At 33.2% G+C, this 25,696-nt stretch overlaps 4 protein-coding genes across 6 annotated transcripts; 1 reads left to right on the top strand and 3 right to left on the bottom strand.

Annotated features, from left to right (window-relative positions):
* Nucleotides 1-12,359: 12,359 nt before the first annotated feature.
* Nucleotides 12,360-15,239, bottom strand: LOC124931610. Its single transcript, XM_047472157.1, has 2 exons — nucleotides 14,104-15,239; nucleotides 12,360-13,869 (listed from the first exon to the last, which is right to left on the bottom strand). The coding sequence occupies exons 1-2, from the start codon at nucleotides 15,237-15,239 to the stop codon at nucleotides 12,360-12,362; spliced, it is 2,646 nt and encodes an 881-aa protein (XP_047328113.1).
* Nucleotides 15,240-18,499: 3,260 nt separating this feature from the next.
* LOC124919569 (glucose-6-phosphate 1-dehydrogenase, chloroplastic-like) lies at nucleotides 18,500-20,852 on the bottom strand. The gene is made up of 9 exons (XM_047459833.1): nucleotides 20,654-20,852; nucleotides 20,480-20,574; nucleotides 20,302-20,416; nucleotides 20,009-20,214; nucleotides 19,771-19,920; nucleotides 19,561-19,681; nucleotides 19,252-19,481; nucleotides 18,981-19,181; nucleotides 18,500-18,898 (listed from the first exon to the last, which is right to left on the bottom strand). Exons 2-9 carry the CDS (start codon nucleotides 20,539-20,541, stop codon nucleotides 18,646-18,648), a joined length of 1,338 nt encoding a protein of 445 aa, XP_047315789.1. The 5' UTR covers nucleotides 20,542-20,574; nucleotides 20,654-20,852; the 3' UTR covers nucleotides 18,500-18,645.
* Nucleotides 20,853-22,359: 1,507 nt separating this feature from the next.
* LOC124931706 lies at nucleotides 22,360-22,878 on the top strand. The gene has a single exon (XM_047472275.1). The coding sequence runs from the start codon at nucleotides 22,360-22,362 to the stop codon at nucleotides 22,876-22,878; it is 519 nt and encodes a 172-aa protein (XP_047328231.1).
* A 118-nt stretch (nucleotides 22,879-22,996) lies between these two features.
* On the bottom strand, nucleotides 22,997-24,653 carry LOC124920604 (nitrile-specifier protein 5). Of its 3 annotated transcripts, XM_047461124.1 has the most exons (3): nucleotides 24,637-24,653; nucleotides 24,469-24,553; nucleotides 22,997-24,121 (listed from the first exon to the last, which is right to left on the bottom strand). In XM_047461124.1, the coding sequence occupies exons 2-3, from the start codon at nucleotides 24,502-24,504 to the stop codon at nucleotides 23,183-23,185; spliced, it is 975 nt and encodes a 324-aa protein (XP_047317080.1). In that variant the 5' UTR covers nucleotides 24,505-24,553; nucleotides 24,637-24,653; the 3' UTR covers nucleotides 22,997-23,182. The 3 variants fall into 3 exon arrangements, with proteins under 3 accessions (XP_047317080.1, XP_047317079.1, XP_047317081.1); XM_047461123.1 differs by lacking the exon at nucleotides 24,637-24,653 and having other exon boundaries at nucleotides 24,469-24,615; XM_047461125.1 differs by lacking the exons at nucleotides 24,469-24,553; nucleotides 24,637-24,653 and adding an exon at nucleotides 24,285-24,300.
* Nucleotides 24,654-25,696: the final 1,043 nt, after the last annotated feature.

Genomic DNA, 25,696 nt, shown 5'->3' on the forward strand with positions numbered 1-25,696 from the left:
GGAAACTCTCATTTATCATCTTATATATGTATGGCAGACCCTAGTAAGCCAATGAAAAAAGAAGGCAATAACAATACAACTTATAACATAAGTAGATGGTGGTCCTAGGAAAGTATAACAATTTAACACAAAAAAATGGAAAACTCATTAGCCTCATTTAACATCTTATATAGATTATGTATGGCAGACCCTAGTAAGCCAATAGAAACAAGAAGGCAATAACAATACAACTTATAACATAAGGATATGGTGGTCCTAGAAAAGTATGTGCTTTTAACAAAAGAAATGGAAGAACTCAGTAAATTTCACTTTCATCCAAGAAGATGATGTATGGCAGACCCAAATCAGCCAATAGAAGTGAATTTCATCATAATTTTTACATATAAATGCACCAGCCGGGAATTGAACCCAAGTTTGTACTGTGGCAAGGTACTATTCTACCACTAGACCACTGGTGCTTGTTGATACAACCAATATATTTAAGTCATACATTTAATATTCTCTTATTAGATTTTGTTAACATTGTAATTTTTTTGGTCAATCTCTTCCTACATCATAGATTTAATAGAAACAATCAAATCTCTACATAATATATTTTGTTAACATATAATATATTTTGTTAACATTGAAGATGATTTCTTTCTAGAAGTTCTCATTCTTCTTCCAACACTATTTTAGTAAATTATTGTATATATTGATTTATAACACTAAAATGTTTTCTTAAATAAGATTTTTTTTAAATAAACAACATAATATTATTAAATAAAAATACCCAGAAAGGGTAAGAGATTACAAAAGTTCATGATTCAGATTGAACAAGTCTTTGCCAAAAATAATTGACCAACAAGATGAAAAAATAGAAAAAAAAACAATCAGTATGAGAACAAAAGTGAATGAAAAAAACAATGAAGCTTAAAACGGCTTGAAATTAGAAGTAATGGTGATTTTTTCATATGCAATGCTCCATCTTTGACAAATCAACCAATTTTTTTCACAAGTCAGAATTTGCCTCCACGTTTGAATGAGAGAGTTTCTATCAAAGATAATTTCATTCCAAAAAAACTCCACATCATTTCGAACTCTTGAAAATGTTTGCGGTTCCTCTTCATCTAAATATGATAAACAATGTTTACAAATAAGCATTTAAAGACATTTGAACTAAAGTCATTGCTCTTTGTCTTGATGATTGTCATTTCTTAATATCAATCCATTTTTATAGGAAGCTAAGAAGATTCATTGATGAGGAGACCTTTCCCCAAAACAAGGAAACAAATGGGAAGTCCCCAAAGAGATGGTCAATGATCTCCTCATTTCTCATACAAAGAAGGCAACTAATATTCAGGATATTCATATACTTCTTAATTCCAAGGAAGCTAATATCATCCCTCAAAATATATGTTTATATATAAAAGATCTATTTTTTTTTTTATGAATTATAGAGAACTAGCATGACACACCACAATCATGTGCCTTGCTTCCAATCAAAGTGTTTCCGGTGAAAATCTAATCTATGATCTTTTGGTCTTTTAAGTCGACATTTTCCAGTAGACCCATAGAAATGTTAATAACTAACTAATTTCTTTAAATCATTTTTTCTTATAAGAGATCTATTTTTTTCTAAGATTTTCTAGATACTAGACATTATTCAGATCAACTATGGGCAACTCGTGTAAGAGTCGGTCCATTGGATTTTTACTAAACATTTTTTAAAGACAATGTGTTAAATAGCTTGCAAATTTCATTTATTCAAGCATGATTCTTGTCGTGCATATGTAATGAAATAAGGCATGGGGCTCGATCCTTCCTTAAGAACACCGGTCTTAGTCCTCGGTCGGAGCTGAAGAAAATTGGTCTTGGTCCTCGGTTAGAGACTAGATTTTCCCGGTCGCGGTTGAAGAATAGGACCGAGAATTACCGGTCCTAGGCTAAAAGCCCTAGGCCCTAGGTGTTTATATTTTGGTCAAAATTTCATAAAGCTATAACTTTTGATTCATATCATTGAATTATGATCTGTAAGATACAGTTAGTTTATATGACCATGAAGAACAAAAGCCCTAATATAAATCATGCTTTTAAGATCTTAACAAAAATCAATTTCAAAACACCATTTCTATGTCAAATTTTGGGATTTTTCAAATTAGACCATTTCAATGCCTCATTTTTATTCTATTAGCTTTGAAATGATGAATATAATTGAACTCAACCAACACAAAAACATCATTTAAATATTAAAACAGTTTTTTAAGATTGAATCAAATTAATAATGTTAACGTTGTTATAGTTACCTGGAAATTATCCTAACATATCAACAAATATATATAGAAACTAATTGGATCAAAAAGTCCAGACTGAAACCAAGAACACGAAATTTTTGAAAATCCAGTTTTCAAACACAAATTTTCGAAATTCTTGATTTAAGTTGATTTGATTGATTCTCTTTCAACAGAAAGTTCATACATGATATATATAATGATTCTAAACAATAAAATCACATAATCAAGCTTAAGAACAGATCAATCCCGATCAAAAAAAATTGAAAAATTTTAAAATTTTCAATTACAGATTGATATATAGGCATTCTGGATTCATAACAACACATGGAGAACACTTTTGGGAGGTGTTGAAAGCTATCTAGGAGCCTGGATCTAAGCAAGAGTCGCCGAAGAAGTATTTGACAAAAACCATTAATTGGCCGGATTTTCAAACTTTGATTCTGATGGTTATAGGCTATAATTCTTAGTGTTTGTTTGATGATTTGCTTAATATAACATTGGAGACTATTTATAGTGTTCTAAGGTCAGTCGGGAGGGATACTTCAGGTCAAAAATACCCTCCAACGATCTTATCTCTAAAACGTGGTAGTGTTATTCAGGGCAGGATAAGGTTTTGGATAAGGATGTCTTGTAGGCGAGGATAAGGCGGAGGCGTGGTCAAATTTTGAAGGGATAAAGAAGACCGTATCATGAGCTATCCCTTCTAGAAGAAACACGACAATGACGATCGTGAGTCCGGCTAGCCCTGCGTACCAGCGAAGAAGACGCTTGAAACGACGTCATTTCGGCTAACGGGGTTAGTCCATCTCATTAGTTGATTCGGTGTGGTAGGTGCGCGTTTGATTCGTTGTAGTGGGCTACATGGGAGCGTCTGGACTGTTGGATGAAGTCTGGGTGCTCATCTGATGTTCCAAGATCCTGCTACAAAATTTTAACAAAAATCCGGCTACACTAGATTATCATATTTTAAGATTATTAAAAATCAATTTTAAGTCCCATTTTTACTTTTTAACCACAAAAAAAATATTTTTAGAATCATAATAAAAATTATGATCATATTTTAATTTTTTTTGTATTTTTTTGGAATTTTGGGGTATTTTCTTTAATTGGTTTAAATCATAAATTAAACATAATTCATGATTAAATCACAATTAAATATTTTTAACCTCTTATTTGGTATAATTTGGGTAAAATAAATACAATAATTTATCATTAAATTATTTTTTAATTTTGAATGATTTTCCTAATTAGGATTTAATTATCACAATAATTAACCCTTAATTAGGTTTTAATTCATTCTTTGAGTTATTTTGAATATAAAAATTCAAAATATTATTTTAATACTATTAAAAATAATAATATTATTTGAAAATAGGGTAATTCAAATTTTCATGTTTACAAGCTTAAACCTAGGAACAAATTTTCGTGTGAACATCCTAGTGATGGTGTTCACAACGACCAGAGATAGAGAAGGCAACACGCGAACACCCAAACGATGGTATTCACAATGACTAGAGATAGAGAAAACAACCGTCTCTCCAACTGCCAAAGCAAATTGAAGTAGGGGTCTCTCCAGTGAAGGAACCTCGTACTACAATCCCCAGAAGGAATTGGGGTAGCCTAAACCTTAAAGAACAAATTCACGTGTAAACACCTAGCGATCAACACAAGGCTTGAATTACTTGAATACATAATCAAAAATGTCCCTAGTAAAGACTAGAGTATTTTGCTTTCATGATGCAACAGACAATGAAACAATCAGCACATGGCATACGTGAATGCATGCTAAAAAATGTTCATAATAAAGACTAGAGTATTTTGTTTTCATGATGCAACATACAATGAAGCAATCAGTACAAGGTTTGAGTATGTGAATGCATGCTCAAAAGTGTCCCTAGTAAAGACTAGGGCATTTTGTTCTCATCATGTAACAAATAATAAAACAATCAGCACAGGCCACGAATACGTGAATGCATGCTAAAAAATTCCCTTAGTAAAGATTAGGGCATTTTGTTCTCATGATGCAAAAAATAATGAAACAATCAACACAGGGCTTGAATACATGAATGCATGCTCAAACTTCCCCTAGTAAAGACTATGGTATTTTGTTTTCGTAATGCAAGAGTGATGAAAGAAGACTTTAATCTTTATGTCACGTGGTTAGCTCTAGACTGAAACATTTTCAACGCATAAAACTTGCAAAAAGTTCTGGACTATCTCAACCAAGATGAAATTCAACTTCTTTCTTTTTCCCTCAACGTAGAAAATGTTATCCAACAAAGTCCCCCATTTTATACTTATCAAGTGACTAAATTTTGGACTTAGGATAAGGATTTGGTATTCATTTTTTTAGAACCACCTTGAGCCAAGTGTTTCGGAGTTTTATCTGCTCCCTTCACTTTTTTTAGAGAGAAATCCTTGAAAATTCTAAGCCTTGATGAATTCATGCTCGGGTATATATGATAGAGCCAGCACGCCTAACGAGATTGTCTAGTGGTAATTTCAAATTTTCAATATTTTGATGAATACTTTGTTCATTAATTTTTTTCTTAGTATCATCGGTATATCTGACAAAATCGATACGCCTAGCGAGATTGCCCAACGATGATTTCAAAGCCTCAACTTTTTGATGAATACTTTGTTCATTGATTTTTTAGTATCATCGGTATATATGACCAAATCGATACGCCTAGCGAAATTTCCCAATGGTGTTTCAAAGTCTCAACATTTTGATGAATACATTGCTCGTTGATTTTTTTTTATTTAGAGTTTCAAATCAATCTCTCTCCCAGATACATTTCTTTTTGCGAAGCCAGACAATCCTCCTAATCCACTCAGCTTTTAGGTTAGGTTTGGGTTCTATTGTGTCTCGATGTGTTTGTAAATATTTTTTAACAATCGCAAGGTATCTTGAAGGAAATCAACAAACAAAACTTCTCCACGTGAGTCTTTTTAGAAAGACTTCGAACCCACTTTCGAAACCAGTCCCTAGTTAAGAATTGATCATAACGCTTACTCGTTTCATAATGTCCTTGTCGGCATGGACGGATCTAGGAATTAATATTAGGGTGGGCTTGAAAAACAAAATGAATTAAAATTTTGAGATAAACTTTAAAAATGAAAAATAAAATAATAATATATAATTTGAGATAATCAAATTTAAAATTTTGTCACATTAACCAATAAACACCTAATATAACCTTCATTAAAAGTTTGTCCCATAGAATTTAATTTTTTTAATACTTGAAAATATATCTTACATACATATAATTATCAAAGAAAAACTCATTAAATCAAAAAAGAAAGGAAAGACAAAAAATAATTCTAATACTTTTAAATTTATAGATAGATAGGTTAAATATTATACATTTAATAACCATAATTTCTTATGTGATAAATAATATTGATTTTGTTCGTCTCAAATATACATAACTTTTATAATAAAATATTTATCTCTTCATTGTCCATCTAATACATTATTTATGTTACAAAAAAAAAATTATTTATACAATTTATCTTTAAACTTCATCTTATTCTAATAGACATAAAAAAAATCAAAATAAGAAGTCTTCGAAGTTTCAATTCGATTGGCCTTTGAAATTTGATTTTTACTTCAGTTAAAAATTTAAATGATATATATGTATATAAGAAGAGAAATGAGTAAAAAAAAGTAAAGTAAAAAAGAATAGTAAATTCTATGTGTTATATTATATGTGTTATATTAGAGAGGAGTTAAGTGACAACATTCCTGGTCTTCTACACCACGTCTTCTCTCTCTTGTATGTATGCATATCACCATCTGCTACTAAATTATGCTGAAGTTGGATATATATAAAAATTAGGATAAGCTTGGGTGGGATGAGCTTAGGGTGGGCTTAAGCCCACCTCAGCCCTAAGTTGCATCCGTCCCTGCTTGTCCGTTCATGACAACAAAGATCATGATTTTCTTTACACCAAGGATAAAAATGTTTTGAATGATTTCGACCAAACCTATTTGATAGGCTACTTACCTATCCCCAAAATGGGGAATCGGGTCCAAAGGCAGTTCAATGTTCTTCTGTCAATGCCGAGAGCATTGAATTGAAAGGAAAATGGAAGAAATTTCCTCAGTGTGCTTGTTAACAAGTCTTCAACATGATTTTTTTAGAAACTTGACATTTGCAATAACGTTGAAAGTTTTTTTTTAAAATGCATTTGGAAAAATGCCCCTAGTATGAAAACTAGGAATCCAAAAACAATGTCATAGAATACATGCTTGGATATAAATACAAAAAAACAATGTTGAACTCATGATATGTATTTTTTGAAAAATGCTCTTGTAGAAAACAAAGGATTTAAGTGTTCACTCCGTTCGGGAAAATCTTTGACAATCATGGCATAACGTGAAATGAAGAAATTTTGGTTTTTTTTTAGAAAGGAAAAAAAATCAAACACACGACATTTTCTCCATTTCAAACATAATATTTCTTGAGCGTATCAAGATTAAAAGGGGACGAGCATTCATCACCATCGAGAGAGGTGAGACGCACAAATCCTCCTGAAAAGATATGTTTGATGACAATAGGTCCCTCCCATGGCTTCTGGAACTTCCCTCTAGGATCCTACAACTCTCAGGTCTTCTTGAAAACAAGATCTCCGACAACAAGATGCATAGGCTTGACCTTCTTGTTGAACTCCCTTGCCATGCGTCTTTGGTAAGCTTGCGTCTTACACAAGGCATCCAGTCTTCGGTTCTCCATGAGCGATAGCTGATCGTACCGAGATTTCAACCAATCTTCCTCAACAACGTGGTTCTCCAAAAGAAACCTAAGAGTGGGCAACTTTATCTTAATGGGTTGGACTACTTCTGTGCTGTAGACCAACGAATACGGAGTTTTGCTTGTAGATGTCCCAGAAGTGGTTCGATAACCTCATAGAGCGTAAGGAAACTTCTCATGTCAATCCCTATATGTTTGTGTGGTTATCTTCAATATTGAGATCACATTCTTGTTAGAAGCCTCAACCGCTTCATTGGTTTACGGTCGGTATGGTGACGACTTGTGATGCTCAATCTTGAACTCTTCCAAGAGTCCGATCACTTTGCCTTGAAAATTTCGTCCGTTATCATAAATCATAGAATGGGGAACCCCATATCGACTGATTATATTGTTGCAAATAAACTTTGTCATATGGGAGGATTTGAGGACTTTGAACGAAGAAGCATCAACCCACTTGGTGAAATAGTTAATAGCAACTAGAATGAACTCATGACCATTGGAAGCGTGGGGGTGAATTTTTCCGATGATATTGATTCCCCATGTGGAGAATGGCCATGGAGAGGTCATGTTATAGAGAAAAGAGGTAGGAGTGTGTTTCAGATTGGCATAAATCTGCCATTGATGACATTTCTTGACAAACGCAATACAATCTTGTTCTAAATTTTGTCAAAAGTACCCTAGCCAAAGCATTTTTTTAGCAATGGCCATGCCATTCATATGGGAACCGCAATTCCCAATGTGCACTTCTTCCATGATGGTGGTAAATTTTACATGATCTACACAAAGCATATTTTGTCCATCGAAAAATCTTCGATAGAGAGAACCTGCCACAACCACATAGCTAGTGGAAAACTGACAAAGAGCACGACGCTCCTTTTTCTGAAAGTGGATAGGATATTATCCTTTTTCAATATAAGTCTGGATGGGCTAGAAACAAGGTTTACTTGAAACATCAGCATTATCGACCACTAGCTTCTCATAGATATAATTGTGTCTTTGTAGTATCTTGAGTGGTTTGATCTTGATTCCATCGGGATTTTAAGTCATTGCCGCAAGTTTAGCAAAGGCATTAATCTGATATTCATCATCAATTCTGTTTTCAAACATAAATGCCCTCTAATTATAAATCAAAATAGAGCATTAAAACATAATTGATTATACTATATATAAAACAAAAGAATTAAGTAGTATAAAGGATAAAATATTCATCATTAATTTGCAAAGTTGCAGTAGTGGTAGGTCAAAATGGATACATTAAAAGTATAAAATATTCATGTGTTCAAATTTGATTCAATCATGAATCGAAATTGAGGTATTATAGCACAAAATCCAGATATGTAAATGATTTAAATTTATTTGCCAAATTAATAAGTTCTATTATAATAATAGGTTGATTTATTTTTTACTCTTTATCTCATTTTTCATAATTGGTTACACTACATATATACTACATAAAAATTAAGTAAATCTTATATTTATCAATTTTCATACATAAATAAGTTCAAGTCAAACTTTTCATAATTGGTTATAATGTTTAACCAAATAATTCAGAACAAGAATGATCTCATATCAATACTTTTTTTTAAGTAAATGGTCCTCCAATCAAAAGTCAAAGATGTAGTAGAAAGCATACAATTGATCTTCAATTTTCAAAGATGTACTAGTTTACAATCGAAATTGAGGCATTAAAACACAAAATCTCGAGATGTAAATGATCTAAACTTATTTTGCAAATTAATAAGTTCTAATAATAGGTTGATATGTTTTGACTCTTATCTTACTTTCCATAATTTGTTACACTATATATATATATATATATATATATATATACGACAAAAGTTAAGTAACAACGTAAATCTTATATTTATCATCAGTTCTCGTACATAAATAAATTCAAGTCAAACTTTGGTTAAAATATTTAACCAAATAATTCAATAACAAGGTGATCTCATATTTAGCATCAATACTTTTTTTCAAGTAAATGGTCTTCCCATAAAAAGTCAAAAATACGTACAATCGATCTTTTAACATAAATAAATTATAACATACGACAAAATATTCAATAAATAGTATTCATATCATCATTGATATTTTTAGACATTTATTTTTAGACATGAATGGTACTTTCAACGACAAGTCTAAACATTAAACAACATTAAATCGTACAATAATAATGAGTAAATGTTAACTTATTGTGGGTAGAAATATGCTACAATGATAAGTTCATCATTATAACCATAGTAAAAAAAATCAAATAAAATGAAAAATCTAATATTCATCATCAATTTTAAAACATAATTAGACCTCAAGTGATAGGTCAAAATGGAGACATTCAAAGTATATAATATTAGAACCTAAATGAGATGGGAAAATGTGCTTAAAATGATAAGTTGAATCCATTATAAGTTAGTCAAACTTTTCATAATTGGTTATAATATACAATAAAATGATTAAGTAAAAAGTGTAATATTATATTTAACATTAATATTAATATTATTTTTTATAAGACTATCTCTGACTGTAAAATCTATTTTTAAATTTATTTTGGTGTAAATTTCACATCAAACAATAATTCTTCTCTAACTGAAAAATTCATTCTCAAACTCAAAAGAATATTCTTATAATATTCTTTTTACTTAAATTTTATAATTTTTTAATATTAACCTCATATATTTTACAATGTTATAAATTAAATCAAAATATTTTAATATACTCTAATTTTTTTAAATTTAATTGTAAATTATTTATAAAAATTATTAAAAATACAAAAATTAAAATACACAAAATATATATTTTTTAATATTATTATAATTTTTTTAAACATTATTATAATATTTTTTTGAACACTATTATCAATTTTGATTATTATTATAAATTTATATTATATAAAAAATATTATATAAATAAATTAAAATAATAAATTATATAAATAAGTTTAATGGGTAAAATATACCTAAATTAAGTTTAGGGGTTGAATTAGAATGGATTTTTTTTTTTGAGTTTATGAACAGTAAAACGCGGAAGAGGAAGAAAATTTGGGTTTGCATTTGGATATCGGTTAGAGGGAAGAGGTGGTTTGAGTTTGGGTATGTGTTGGAGATGCTCTAAGTAATTTGTGCTCGAATCAAAATCAAAATAAATATATTAAAAAGTGTACCATCTTTCCACCTAAATGATTAATTAGACTTATTTCACAATTTACTCCAATGACAACTTGAACTTTATGATCATTGTTTCCATAATTGGTTATCACATAAGAATAAAATGATTAAGTAACAAGAATATTGATAGTTCGTCTAATGATAGGTTAAAATAACAACATTAAAACCTAGAATAGTTTAGGTGTAAATGATAACTTATTGGGCAAATATATATATATATATATATATATATATATATATATATATATATATATATATATATATATATATATATATATATATATATATGTGTGTGTGTGCTCAAATGATAAGTTCATCCATTATAACTCTTCAAAAGAATTTAGTAAATAATGCTCCCATAAAAAGTCAGTGAATATATTATAAAGCATACAATCTTCAGATAGAAAGAGTTAATAAATATGCTCCAATGATAAGTTGATCTTTACTATTATTGTTCCTAGATTATAACATACAAACAAAATCATTTAGTAACAAGAATACTAATCTAATATTCATTATCAATTCTGTCTCTTGTCTCCAGTGATAAATCAAAATAATGACAACAAAATGTGCAGGTAGTCATTATAAATGATAATTTATTTGGCAAATATGTTTATAAGTTTGTATATTATAATTATCACGAAAAAATTAAGTCACATGATAAATTTTGTATTTGTCATCAATTTTTAAACATATACAGTGCTCGAGTAAATTTATTATGGTTGATCAAGTTAAAAGAGTTGGTGTATAAGTGACTAAAAGTAATATTTTGATTCTCACTTAAAACGTCTTATATTAAAATGACGGTAATAACTTTGTGGAGTGAAATTAGTTCCTAAATAAATAAATAAAGAGTACTACAATGATGGATCAAAATGGAGACATTCCATTTATATAATATTAACACATAGATGACTCTACAAATGTTATAGCTCTAGTTGAACTTTCATTTGTTATATTATGCCACAAAATGATTTAGGAACATGTTAGAAGTTGAATTTGTAACTAAGATTAAGGTTCCTGATTATAATGGACCAAGAAGAATTATGTTGTTTCAAGATGCAGTGGAAGAATAGAAAAATAAGATTTTAAGGGTTTGGAAAAGAAGAAACAACATGGGATGAGAAGATTACATTGTTAGCGCCTAACAGTTCAAAGAGTTTCAAGACGAAGAATTAGGAAGATCATAAATATAGCTAAGAGATAAGACAAACTTTGACAAAAAAACAAGTATACCCTTAAGTGGGACGTGAGTTCGCCCCTCAAATTTGAGGGGAAGATTGATTCAAAAACCGGATTCACAGAATTAGGTTTATAAAACAAATATTCAAACACTGTCTGTCAATTGAACTTTGTCGGACGTGATTCTATCAGTCATTCGATCAATCTTGAGATCGTAGCATTATCTCCCCTTTCAAATTTTTTCACGTTGGCAGCATCTATAGGCATTGAAGGTTTACTTTTTCAGTATCTTTCCAAGTGTGGCCTTCTATTTCTGCCCCTTCCCCAGTTGATTAGCAAGGTATTTTATTGATAAATTTAAATATTTTAATAGTTTTATTTTATAATAAAATAAGCAATCAATCCAACAAAAATAATGTAAATAGTTCTATTCTTCTGTAGGCCAGATCATGGACCAGGTTTAGCTGTTGATGATTTAAGAGCAGCTTAATTTCCAACTTTGATCTCAAAACATGTCAGTAAGTAAAAAAAAAATGGAAGTATTTAAAAGACGACTCTACAGATGACAAACAAAACAAAACAGCATTTTCAAAAAATGCATCATGATATTAATATTTTGTTGGTAACTTCATTTAGCTGGAGTGGAGGAGCAACAACACTATATTAGAAAGCTGAAGATCAAATGACATCTCATTTGAAAACTAAAGAAAAATATACTTCAATTATAAAATATAAATTCATTCATATTTGCATTTTCTATCCAAATTCCAGTCAAATTTAATTTGACATGTAGAATAATTCTCACATGTCAAAATTAAAAACATCAGCAACAATAAAGAAACAACAGTTTTCAGACAAAGAAACAACCAACCTATAAAAGTTTTGGCCATCCATCTGTAAATCTCTCAAGTACACAGTAAGGAACAATCATAAGAAAAAAAACAGTTTATAATCTACTATTGGGGGGTGGGGTGTAAGTTAAGATATCACTTTAAGTTTCCAGCTTCAGCTTCAGCCTCAGCTTCTTCTTCTTCTTCTTCTTCTTGCTTTTGAAGGATAAGGCCATCTTGGGTTGCGGCTGGGTCAAGATCCCAACAGCATTCTGGCAGATCATCAGTCTTCTCTGCACCTCTAATTCGCCAAGAAGGAACACAATGTGAGAATCTCAACATTTCCTTCTTCAAAACCCTACAAATGGAACCCTTATCTGGGTTCCTCCCATACACAGTCCTGTAACCATCTACTTTCACCAGTGGACACATGCAAACCCCATCTTCTTCATCATAATCCATCATAATTTCCACCATCTCATATTGATGCCTAACTTCAGAGGGGGTCTCCCTGTTCCATTCCGATGACCAGTTCTTGTATATGGCCCATATATCTCCGCTCCTAGGATAAATTCTAAGGCATCCTCCCCTTGTTGTTTTTTCTCTGCTCAGTACATGAGAAAAGATATTCACTTCTTCAACCACATCAATGTTTGATGTCCTAAAATTTCCACAAGATTTTGTAAACCCGGATTCTATCCAATTCACCGACCCAAACTCCGAAACAGATTTAGAGTTCATGTAACTTATTGCAACTTTAAAAGGTGAGACCGAAATCACTTGACGAATCAGACAGTACAGACGTGGCATACCATCTTCTTCATCGTAGATTGCCCATATCTGCTTCGCCTTGAAGCATTCCTCAGACCTTTCACTGTCAAAGTTGTGAAAATCAGAGTCAGGAACAGTCATGTGCATTGATGTCCTCCTCACCACTGATTGATGCTCCACTGTGCCAGAAATTGTTGCAGTGCTAGGCTTGTTAGACACCACCACCTCTCCTCCTCCTCCTGATGATCCTGCTGCTCCTGCTGCTGATGCTTTTTGAGGTAAATTTGCTAGGTTTTTCTTCAGTGCAGCTAGTTCGGCATCAGCCTTCCTTATCTCTGGCAACTTCTTTCTTATTTCAGATAATGCCCTATTAATTAATAACTTCCTTGAGTCAAAAATTGGCACTAACTTCCTTGAGTCAAAAATTGGCAATGATGGTTCCATATCTGATAGATTATTTGAAGGCTTTGCAATGCCTCTGTCATCAAGCCTCTTTCTCTTTGAGGAGCTGCCCAGTTTGGAAGACTCGTAAAGAGATTTCGTGCTTTTATTATCATTCCCTATAGTGTGTTCCTCGCGGGGGATGGTTAAATTTGTATCAGCAACCTCAACTGAAGATCCAGAATACGATTTCCGCTTAGATTTAGGTACAGCGACTCCATTTGTGGTTGGGATATTTGTAATAGCCCCATGTTGACTTGCATAACCGTTTGCAGGAGCAGGAAAATGTTGACAATCACGGAAAGGATACGAGCCATCTGGAGGGGCTAGTCCCTCGTTAATTGCCATGAAAACAAGACGACAGTTTTTGCAGGATAGTTTTTTGTTCAAGTACTTCAGGAGATACTCATACTGCACGCCACAAGTGGTGCATTTTGTCCAAAAGGAATCACCCCTTTCATAAAAAAAATACTCAATTAATTGTCATCAAGACATCAACAAAGAAATAAAACAAAAAAGATGGACCAAAATAGGGGTCAAATCCTATGACCTTTATCAAAAAAGGTTTCATTTTATTAACCAAACAAAGAAATAAAATAAATAGCATTAACAAAACAAAGATTTAGAATAATTGTCATAATCAAAACAAAGATTTGATTAGGAAAACTGAGAATGCAAAGGCACGTACCTAGTATTTCTCCTGATATCGTACGAGGTTCGTTCACTTAGGTCGGACAATATATTCCATGCTTCCAATAGAAGCTTAAATGCCCCTTCTGCCCCAACAGTTTTGTTGCAATACGGGTTGAGTAGACCACGCATATCTGTATACTGATTAATGATCCTAGCCTTAATGGCAAATGGTTTTAGACCAAAAACTGCATAGAAATCACTTTCCCCATTGATCTTTGTCTCAGATGCAGCATAGACGTCAAATGTAGCTTTCATTTCCTTTATACCCTCCAAACTGGGACAAAGCATTTGAGCTCTCAAAGCATAGCTACTAGCACCATTATAGTCTTTCTCAACAAATCTTTTCTCAGCCTCTTCTTTGGCCCTGCGAGCCTCATCTCCTTCTGCCCTTCGAACCTCCTCCTCTACCGCCATGGGAACCTCCTCTACATCCATAGGACCCTCCTCCTCTTCTGCCCTACGATCCTCCTTCCCTTCTGTCATGGGAACCTCCTCCTCTACCGCCCTAAGAGCCTCCCTTCCTTCTGTCATGGGAACCTCTTCCTCTTCCACCTTACGAGCCCCCTTCTCTTCTGTCATGGGAACCTCCTCGTCTACCGCCATAGGAGCCTCTTCCGCCTTATGACCCCCCTTCCCTTCTGTCATGGGAGCCTCCTCCTCTTCCACCTTACGAGCCCCCTGCCCTTCTGTCATGGGAACCTCCTCCCCTACCGTCATAGGAACCTCCTCTACCGCCATGGGAACCTCCTCTACCGCCATAGGAGCCTCCTCTACATCCATAGGACCCTCCTCCTCTTCTGCCCTACGATCCCCCTTCCCTTCTGTCATGGGAACCTCCTCCTCTACCGCCCTAGGAGCCTCCCTTCCTTCTGTCATGGGAACCTCTTCCTCTTCCACCTTAAGAGTCCCCTTCTCTTCTGTCATGGGAACCTCCTCCTCTACCGCCATAGGAGCCTCTTCCGCCTTATGACCCCCCTTCCCTTCTGTCATGGGAGCCTCCTCCTCTTCCACCTTACGAGCCCCCTGCCCTTCTGTCATGGGAACCTCCTCCCCTACCGTCATAGAAACCTCCTCTACCGCCATAGGAGCCACCTCTTCCGCTCTGGGAGTCAATTCTTCATTAATTTCCATAGATCAAACAAAAACCTCAAAACTGATTCTTGATCACTCCGCCTGCATAATCAAAACAACTCTAGTGAATAAAATGGAAAATCTGATTAAACACAGCAGATACACAAAAGTAATCTAGTAAGCCTAGTTCTATGAAAGCTTATAAGATACAAGCATCAAGATCAAAGCTTCATGAATTTCAATGTAGATGAAATCAATCGCTTATCTGTAGATGAAACTCGCAATTAATCAACAGATAAACGTAAAAAGAACCCTAACTGGTTCATGAATTTGCATTTTGACATGAAATGAGAAACAAAGGAAGGAAGGAAGAAAGAATCCGACACTCACTCCGGTGTAGCAAATTTGGCCGGCGATCGATCAAACTTGAGACAGGATGAAGATTTGGTGGGTCAGTAGTAACTAGGAAGAAGAGTTTTAAAGGACAGTTGAAGAGAAAGACAGGCGTATTTTACGAGGTGGACATCAAAAGCTATTTATAGGATCAACTTTGAAAAGGACTTTGATTTAGGACTTCTTTTAATACATTGGATTTTGTGGGTCAGGTGCTAACGGCGTCAGATACCATACGGATTCCGTCAATGGTATAATCTTTTCTTTTTTTTTCTTTTTTTTATTTTATTTTTATTAGGCTTAAGAGTATAAAATAAGAGATCTAAAAATAAAGTGATAGATGGAATAAAGTGTTTGCAACTTTTCTAAACTAAACAATTTGAGACCTTACAAAATATATAATCTTTACGTGTTTATGATGAGATAAAATCAAGTTACATGAAAACGACAAACAATAAACTATCGTTGATTTAAATATATATTATTTTGAGTGCTTTTACGGTGAATAGTATAACAATGATAAGTCGAAATTGAGATATTAAAATATGTACATATTTTAGATGCAAATGGTTAGAATGTATCCTAGTCCTTTTTAATTATCGTCTCATTTTCATAATTAGTTATAATATGTGATAAAATGATTTATTAACAATATGTATTTGATATTCATTAATGTTATTTTCATCGATGTAAATGATCTAAACTTATTTGACAAATTAATATTTAATACCTTCTAATCATAGGTTGATCTAGTTCGACTCTCATTTCACTTTTCATAATTGATTACACTTTATATACGAACAAAAAATTAAATAATAACATAAATCCAGAAAATTTATATTCATCATCAATTTTCATACATAATTAAATTAAATAGATTCAAACCAAATTTTTCATAATTGGTTATAATATTTAACCAAATAATTCAAATAACAAGAATGATCTCATATTCATCATAAATACTTTTTAATGGATGGATCTCTAATAAAAAGACAAAATGAATATATTAAAAAACATATTATCTTCTAACTTATTAAGACTTATTTGACAAACATGTTTCAATTACAAGTTGACCTTTATAATAATTGATCTTAATATACGACAAAATGATTTAATAAATAATATTCATATCATCGTCATTTTCAGACACGATGCTTTTGATAAATCAGTATAACAACATTAAAGCATACGCACAATTATCGGGTGTAAATGATAACTTATAGGGGGAATATGCTAGAATGATAAGTTCATTCATTGTAACTAGATTTTCAAACATAATTATATCTCGAGTGATATGTGAAAGTGAAGACATTCAAAGTATATAATATTAAGACCTAAATGACATGAGGAAAATGTGCTCCAAATAATAAGTTCATTCATTATAATTTAGTCGAAATTTACATAATTGATTATAATATACGACAAAATGATTAAGTAAAAAGTGTAATCTTAAGTAAAAAGTGTAATCTTATATATCATCAATATTATTTTTGTAAGTAAATGATCTTTCCACCTAAATGGTTAAGACTTATTTGACAATTTACTCCAATTACAACCTAAACTTTATTTTGTTTCTATAATTGGTTATAACATAAGAATAAAATGATTAAGTAACAAGAATATTGATCTTATATTCATCATAGTGTTATTTTCATACATTAATTGTGGCTCCAATGATAAGTTCATCTATTACAACTTACTATGAAAGAATTAAGTAACATGATAAATCTGGTATTTATATTAATCATCAATACTATAAGTATTAAGACTTATTTGGGAAATGTGCTCCAATGATAAGTTGAACTTTACTTTATTGTTCCTAGATTATAACATACAAACAAAATCATTGAGTAATAAGAATATTGATCTAATATTCATTATCATGACATAAACAGTGCCTCCAGTGATAAATTGAAATAACGTGAATAAAATGTACAACAGTCATGTTAAACGATAACTTATTGGCCAAATATGTTTATAAGTTCATATTATTATAACTATAGTAAAAAAGATTAAGTAACATGAGAGATTTGATATTTATCAACCATTTTCAAACATAAATAATAATCGAGTAAACTCATTATGATAACTCAAGTGACAAAAGTCGGTACCTCAATAACCCAAAGTCACATTTTAATTCTTTCTTAAAACGTTTAAGTTGAAATTGGAGTTATAACAGTAAGGAAGTCAAACTAGTTTCATAAATATAAGACATATATGACTCTACAAATGTACTTCAATAATAAGTTGATCTTTTATAGACTTAGTCCTACTTTCCATGTGTTATGTTATTCGACAAATGTTTTAGGAACTAAAGCAATCTTATATTCAGCGTCAATGTTATTTTCAAATATAAATGGTGTTAGTAAAGATAAGTCCGTCGAATTAAATCATATAATTTTCAATCTTCAAATATTTAAAAAACTTATTTGGCAAATAGTAAAAGATATTAAACCATACAATTTTCAATCTTCAAATGCAAATGCAAATATTTAAAAACTTATTTGTCAAATGTGACTCAATGATAAATTGACATTTCATATGTAACCGCTGTCTCACTTTCTATATACATTGGTTATAGTATACCACAAAATGATTCAATAGTGATCATGATATTCATAATCAATTTTATTTGTCTATTTTCAGACGTAAAATGGTGTTCCATATTATAAGTCAAAATCGAATAATTAAAGCATACAATCTCCCAAATGTAAATGATCCAATATTTGTTTGACATATATGTTCCAATGATAAGTTGATACATGCATTATAACTTAGGTCTCACTGTCATGATCCATAATAGGCGATCACTAATAAGAGGATATATAAACTAATGATATTTGGATAATGCAATTCTAATCCGAATAATGTCGAACTTTGGCACGCTACCAAAGCCATTTATCTTGGACAAATAAATCATCAAAATGGATTAGTAAGTACCACAAATTTATAACTTTGATGAACCAACAAATATATCAACTTTAACAATTCACATATGAGTTAGTATTAATTCTGTTGAAAATTTGAATGTGAGGTCTGAAAAATGGTGTAAAGAAGAAAGATTCTGGAAAATCTAAGAATCGTCTTCATTAAGATCTCCCCATCTAACATTGTGCTTTGCAGCAAGATAATGCGCTCCTACGGGTCCTCTGCTTCCATACGGGTAGAGTTCTGGTGAAATCCTTTTTTCTTCCAATTCCTTCAAAAGTGGCGTGAACAATGGCCAAGCAGCATCCAATTCATCGCTTCTTATGAACAACCTTTGTTCCCCTCCAATTGCATCCAACAAAAGTCTCTCGTATGCATCTGGTATTTCTTTCCGATACCTTCAACAGACCAAACCAATTTATTAAGGTGATCCTGACATAAACAAACAAACATGATTTTTTATGATAATATTCTTATTACTTTGCTTTGTAGAGCAAGTTAAGGTCACTCCTGTCCAGCCTCATCCCAAGACCAGGAACTTTGTTGTTAATCTTTAGATATATAGCTTCATTTGGCTGAATGCGAAGAACCAACTCATTTGTAGCTTTATCCAGATCTGTTCCAAAGCTTCTCTTGTATAGATTCCCAGGTACATGTCTGAACTGTACCCTGATCTCCGCTCTTCAAACCAAAAACATTTCAAAACAACATATCCCAACCAAATAACTATATTAATACTAGATAAAACTACCTTCTCTTGTTAAGGGCTTTGCCGGCTTTCATTAGGAAAGGCACTCCATCCCATCTTGCATTATTAATAAAGAGTGCTGCTGCTGCAAAAGTGGGAGTAATGCTGTCTTTAGGCACAGTTGGATCGTCTGTATATCCCTGATAGGTTTTACCATCTTTACTGAACCCTTTATATTGCCCTACAATCACATCCTCAAGCTGCAACGGTCTCATTGACCTTAAAACCTTAACCTGTAATTTGTTATAACAAAGAAGAACATTCATTCATGTCATTTCCCAAACTGTTTTTGAGCTAGTAAATCTTAATTACCTTTTCATTCCTAATGTCTTCTGCATCCAAACTTATAGGTGTCTCCATTGCAAACAGCGCTAACGTTTGCAACAAATGATTTTGCATTATATCTCGAATAATTCCATAGTTGTCGAAGTAACTGATCAGATTCAAATCAAATTTTATTTATTTTTTTCACCCAAAGAGGTTCAAAGTTCAAACACTAGATTTTAGACACAACTCACTCACCCGCCTCGGCCTTCTGTACCAAAATCCTCTGAGAAAATGAATTGCACGTTGCGGATGTAATTTCTCGACCAAAGAGGCTCAAACACGAGATTTGAGAATCTAAGTACAATGAGGTTTTCAACGATTTCCTTGCCTAGGTAATGATCAATCCTGTATCAAAGGGTCAACCAAAGATTTGCTTTTCACAAACCTTAATCACCACCAAAAAAAAGAAACTATACATAATTAATTTTGCCACCTGAATATTTGATCCTCTGTAAGGTATTGCTTTAGACTTGTAGAAAGTTGTTTAGATGATTCCAAATCCCTACCAAACGGTTTTTCGACAATGACCCTCGTCCAACCTGTTTTTGAGGAAGCCTTAGTGCTGGCACATTTCGCCACATCCACAAATAAGTTTGGCGGTATTGACAAGTAAAACAATCTATTCGACAGTCTTCCTTCCTACAAAAAAAAAAAAGAATCTCTGAAGATTATTATTGCATACAAACATATTCATTTTGCTTGAATAAGCATTCCAGAAGAAGAAACCTCTTCCTTTATGAGCTTGCTGTCTAATTTCAAGAAATCATCCACATTGTTGTATTGCCCAGAATGGTAGAAGCATCTCTTCAGAAACTTGGTCATTTTCTCATTGCAATTTTCTCTATTTGTTAAGAGCCGGTTAGTGGTGAAGACAAAACTTGTTCCTCATACATACATTACATACCTCTGATCAATCCTGCAAGTTAAGGTTTGACTGATCAAGTTCCTCAGCTCCTCATCCGTCATATTCGTCCGAGCATACCCACACACTGTAAAATTCTGTGTATAAGAATGTAGAAGCAGAGCAACGTCACTCATAGGTTGTTCATCCATGGGATTGAAGAGCAATAAATAAAACCTTGGGAAGCCAATCTTCATAAAATAGTGCAAAGAGTGCAGGAAATATCTTCTTCTTAGCAAGATCTCCAGAAGCTCCAATCACAGTTATGCTGAGAGTAGACTCAGCTTTCTTTGATTCTTGTAATGAAAAGGAATTATCTTCCGTCAAGAGCTCATTTCGCTCTTCACTCAGAGGCTTTCCGGCTAAACCTGTTTAATTAATCAACCCATTTCAAGACTAAAACAAATAACCAAATGATTGATAAGTGCATTAGCAGTTAGCACAAATAGAGTGAATACATTCTAAAAAGGGAAACTAACCATCCTGTGAGGCATTTGGGGAATGTCCGTTGGAAGATGATTTGAGCTCAAAATGCTTTTTTGGTGGATAATTGAAATTAAGTTGTTGAAGAAGACCCGTTTGGAGGCATATGGTCTTCTTGCTGTAATTGGGTCTGTGAGAAAATGGCAGGGAAGAAGAGTTATCGTGGTTGAATGAAGTGGCTGAGAATGTTGGGGCAGTAGTAGAATAAGAGGGGAAATGTCTGGCCATGGAATGTTGTGTACAGCAATGGACAGGAGGAGGTCCGAGGATCAAGAATTGGAGTAAGAAGACGTTTGCTGGTATCTTCTTCTCCTTCTTCTTCCTTTTTCTTTTTTGGCTAATCAAGACATAAAGAGTAATATATGGGGAAGCAAGAGATGGCCCCACTTCTGTTATCCCAATTGTAAAACATGAGGTTCAGCTTCTCTCATATTTTCTTATTTTAGTAATAACAGGTACATGTAAATGTAACTCATGCACATCTGCTATAGAAGTATTTCTTATTCCTCTTGAGTCGATCAATCAGAACAATATCTTGTTAATCCCCAAGTGTTTTAAACAGACCAATTCAGCACACTTTCAATGGATCATGCATAACAAATTCCGTATTCAGATACATGATCTGATTCTCTCGAAAACAAAAGAAAGGAAGGGTTTTCATTTGGTCTATTTTATAACAGTATTCATATGTGTGACTTGACTATTCAGATTGAGCACAAAGACAACAAATCAACACTTGCTGCTGCTGTCCATGGAAAAACCTCAACCTTTACTATGCGTCAACACCTAATACTGGACCAGACCATATGCAAAAAACCAAAAACAAAATATCTTTGTGGGAGAGCTTTGTTATTCCACATGAGAAAGAACCCACAAACTAAATTTTCACAAACCCTCATCAAATGGTCTAACAATCCTTTCCATTCTCAATTGAAAACAATACTATTCATGCATGTCTAAAATCAACTAATATATATCAATATGTTCAATCTAGTTTGCACGCATTCATGACCCATTTACTAGTGATATTTCTATGTACTCAGACTTTAAGGATTTTAAATCTCACACTTATTTTTGAAAACTTTCAATACATTTGACTCATTCAACAATACACTAGAAAATCAATTCATGTCTATCTTAGTCTCCCTAAGACAATAACTTATCTTATTCTCCGTTGACTGACTAATTAGTTTGCTAATTACCCAAACTACCCAACATTCTAAACAACATTCTCCAAGAATGATAAGGTTACTTAAGTAAAATCCAATATCCTCCTTGTAAAATTCAGGATTATAACTTAGCTTACATACACAAATCCCAAAACCAAACGAATTTTCTCCACTGTCCAACTCTTAGCCTCTCTCTCTCATATAGACCTAACCAGAGCTTAGTTTGAGGAAATGGAACACAAGTATGATGAAAAGAAGCAAACTCCTTGCGCCAAGAAGGTTATCAAAATTCTGCTGTCAATTTCTATAGTTTCCTTCCTCATCATCTCCCTCTCTCCCTATCTGCTTCCTCTTCTGATCCAATGGTTTGATCATTACACCGCCACTTTCTCTCTATCCTCACATCTATTCAGATACAGCAGTGAACGCAACTACATATTCCTCTTCTGCAATGGAATTTTGTTCTTGGTGATCAAGACTTCAGTCCTAAAAGGCAATTCTTTTCTGGGTTCTCAATCTACAATTCAAGAGGTCAGCAACACTCATAAGGAATTATCAAAGCCATCAACAAAGGATATCACCATGGACTATGAAGAAGAAGAAGAAGAAGAAGTCAATATTCATGACAACGACGAAGAAGAAGACGGAATCGGGTTGTTGAGTGCAGAAGAACTGAACAGGAAATGCGATGACTTTATAAGAAAGATTAGAGAAGGAATCAGAGTTGAGGTTCGACCAACAGCTAACTAATGAATACTGCTAGTAGCACAATAGGAGTTTGTTAATAAATGACATGTAAACTAGATTACCAATAATCATGATTCGATGAGTTTAATGAATATTGCTTTTAGAACAAGAACAACTCATGAAAGATGCAAACAGGAAGATAATTGATAGAGATTGATCATGAAAGATGGTTATTCTTAAGCTAATTAACATCAGTATCTTACACATATTCCAACTAAAATCCATCATCATCATCATCAAAGTTTGCAATTCCATTTGAAACACATAGTACATATAACAGAGACAATTTCCTTTCATTTTCCATTCCTTAATCAAACGAAGGAGTAAAGAAGTGAATGTCATCAAGACGATCATTGGTTGGGGAATTACCACCATAAACAAGCAATCCAGGCTTCCCATCCCTAACTCCAGCCGCAAACGCGCACCACCCACGTGGGCCTGGACTCTCCCCTGAAGCCGACTTATCATCCCACTTTGTCCAGACAAATGTCTCTGCATCCAAGACATAAACTCCGTCCGCAAATTTGCCAGCACCCATATGACCCAAGTCACTTGGATCAACTTCACCTCCATACACAAATATATATTTCCCAATTGCAGTTATTGGGAACACGCTTCTAGCAGTTGGCTTCTCCCCCACAGTCTCAACTCGAACCCATTTTTCTTCCACCAGATCATAATAGTGAACATCATCCGTCTCTTCTCCTGTGAAACCATAAACCACCCATATTCTTCCTTCGGCCACAGCAAGCCCCGGGCCACCTCTAGGCTTGCAATCTTCCCCAGGGAGGGGAAATTTATTCCATGTTTTGTCCATTACATCATAAGCCCAAAGGTCATTCAACCGACCAGATTCACCACATCCACCAAATACATAAAGGCGTCGATCATCAGATGTCATGGAGTGATAGCTCCGGTTGGGAGGACCAGACTGAACTAGAGACCACTGGTTAGTACTGGTATCGAAAGAGTAAAGCTCGTTGAGCTCCTTGTGTTGGGCATCTCTACCTCCAAACACGAAAATGGTTTCACCAACAGCCGCCATCGTGACACCAACCCGCGGTGGAGGGACATCGCCGGTGGCGTCGATGATAGACCAGATTTGCTGTTTGAGATCAAAAACATATAACTTATTGTCAACTGGTACTCTTGGTGTGAACTCACCACCAAAAGCATAAGCCTTTTCTCCCACGATGGTTATAGCATGTGAGCTTCTTGCACCAGGACCTGAACCTTGTTGTTCAATCTGCAAATATGATCCTTTTTGTCAACTCAAATGAAAAAAGTACCATTTGGGTTTATTTATCAAACAAAACTCAAATCAATTTAGACTGATATGAAAGATAGCTAAAGGAACAGTGGCCAGCCAGGCGGCTGTTTTCAATCAAATTATGGCTAAGTTGAATTACCAGTGCATCTGCATCCTATATAAACTCCACTAACATGCAATGCTTTCAATTCCAGTCATTTACTGTTAAATTCACGAAGAAATCACATGAACGAGTAAATGACAGTGTAAAATCTCTTTCCTATATCATAATCTGATTTGTCTGCAATGGATGCTTAATTTTGAGTGAGAAAGACAGAGATAACCTTGACCCATTTGCCTTGCGATTTGCCTAGAGCCATTTTGCCTTGCGTCCGATTAATCGACGAAGAAGAAGATTGAGTCACTCGACTTTGCAAGAAAAACTCCGCAAATATCAGAAAAGCTCTCGACTTTATGTATTGAAAGAATGACAAATGGGAAAGGAAAGATACCTTAAATAATCGCATTGATTACATCAAATAGCACCAAAACAAATTGTGATAACCTTTTTCTATTATATCAAATAAAGACATTCTTTTATTGTTAAAACCTTAAATAATGACATTATATCAAGTTCATCCTTTTCCAGATATAACCTTCACTAGTCATATACAAGTTTTTTCTCTAGAGAAATAAATAAATATATATTATTTATTGTGATGTGTGACTCTTTAGGTTCTTCATATATGATATAGACTACAAATACTACCCACCATCAAAACCCACCATGTCTCATGCCGAAAAGTTTTTATAATAATGTTCTAGATCCCACCATCCAAACAGTTTTAATAATTATTATATCCATTGAAATGTTGTGTTTCTGTTATTAAATTATTATTTTAATTAGCAATGATCCAACTTAGAAGTAAAACTAAAATTTATATAAGTAAAATAATAGATTAAAGTTAGGTAGAATATTTTTCAAAAAAAAAATTTACTTTTCATTATTATTCTTACTTTAATTCGGGTCAAGTTCATGTTTACGAGTTCGGGTTGACTAACGGATTGAGCGATACTAACATGAAATTGACATGTTTAATAATTTGGGTCAACATCTCTAACTTGAATCTAACATGTTTATTTGTAATTGACCCAAACCTGATCCGATTTATCTAATTCAACTCGAACCCAGCCCGATTTAACTCGATTTAATTAATTCACATATCTCAGTTTTAAATTAAAATGACACCATCACAAAGTAAATGAAGCTAAATCACAAATTTGTTTAAAAAAATTCTACAAAAAATGACTGAGTGAGTAGGAAAGGATAACACAAAACTAAAAAAAATTATAAATGGGTCGGCAAGTCTACTTTGGATCATTCCAAGTCGACCCAATTTTGATCTGTTTATTAATTAGATTAAACGGGTCAACCTGATTTTGACTCGAACTCAAAAATACATGATCATAACCTGATTGTTTCGTGTTCGGTTGTATTTTTGTGTTGGATCCAAAATTGTCGGCCATAATTTTAGTATTAGAGGGTGTCTTATTTATCTTTACATTAGGTGT

Source organism: Impatiens glandulifera, chromosome 1 (genome assembly GCF_907164915.1).
Source record: "Impatiens glandulifera chromosome 1, dImpGla2.1, whole genome shotgun sequence".
NCBI classification, from domain to species: Eukaryota; Viridiplantae; Streptophyta; class Magnoliopsida; order Ericales; family Balsaminaceae; genus Impatiens; species Impatiens glandulifera.

Excerpts from the sequence above, each read along its gene's own strand:
- LOC124919569 (XM_047459833.1), bottom strand. The coding sequence starts at position 20,541 with ATGACGGATGAGGAGCTGAGGAACTTGATCAGTCAAACCTTAACTTGC. Across the intron at positions 20,215-20,301 it reads GCAAGCTCATAAAGGAAGAG|GAAGGAAGACTGTCGAATAG; the intron begins GTTTCTTCTTCT and ends TTTTTTTTGTAG. Across the intron at positions 19,182-19,251 it reads AAAGCCCTTAACAAGAGAAG|AGCGGAGATCAGGGTACAGT; the intron begins GTAGTTTTATCT and ends TTTGGTTTGAAG.
- LOC124920604 (XM_047461124.1), bottom strand. The coding sequence starts at position 24,504 with ATGGCTCTAGGCAAATCGCAAGGCAAATGGGTCAAG. Across the intron at positions 24,122-24,468 it reads CGCAAGGCAAATGGGTCAAG|ATTGAACAACAAGGTTCAGG; the intron begins GTTATCTCTGTC and ends TCATATTTGCAG.
- LOC124931706 (XM_047472275.1), top strand. The coding sequence starts at position 22,360 with ATGGAACACAAGTATGATGAAAAGAAGCAAACTCCTTGCGCCAAGAAG.
- LOC124931610 (XM_047472157.1), bottom strand. The coding sequence starts at position 15,239 with ATGGAAATTAATGAAGAATTGACTCCCAGAGCGGAAGAGGTGGCTCCT. Across the intron at positions 13,870-14,103 it reads GATATCAGGAGAAATACTAG|GGGTGATTCCTTTTGGACAA; the intron begins GTACGTGCCTTT and ends TTTTTATGAAAG.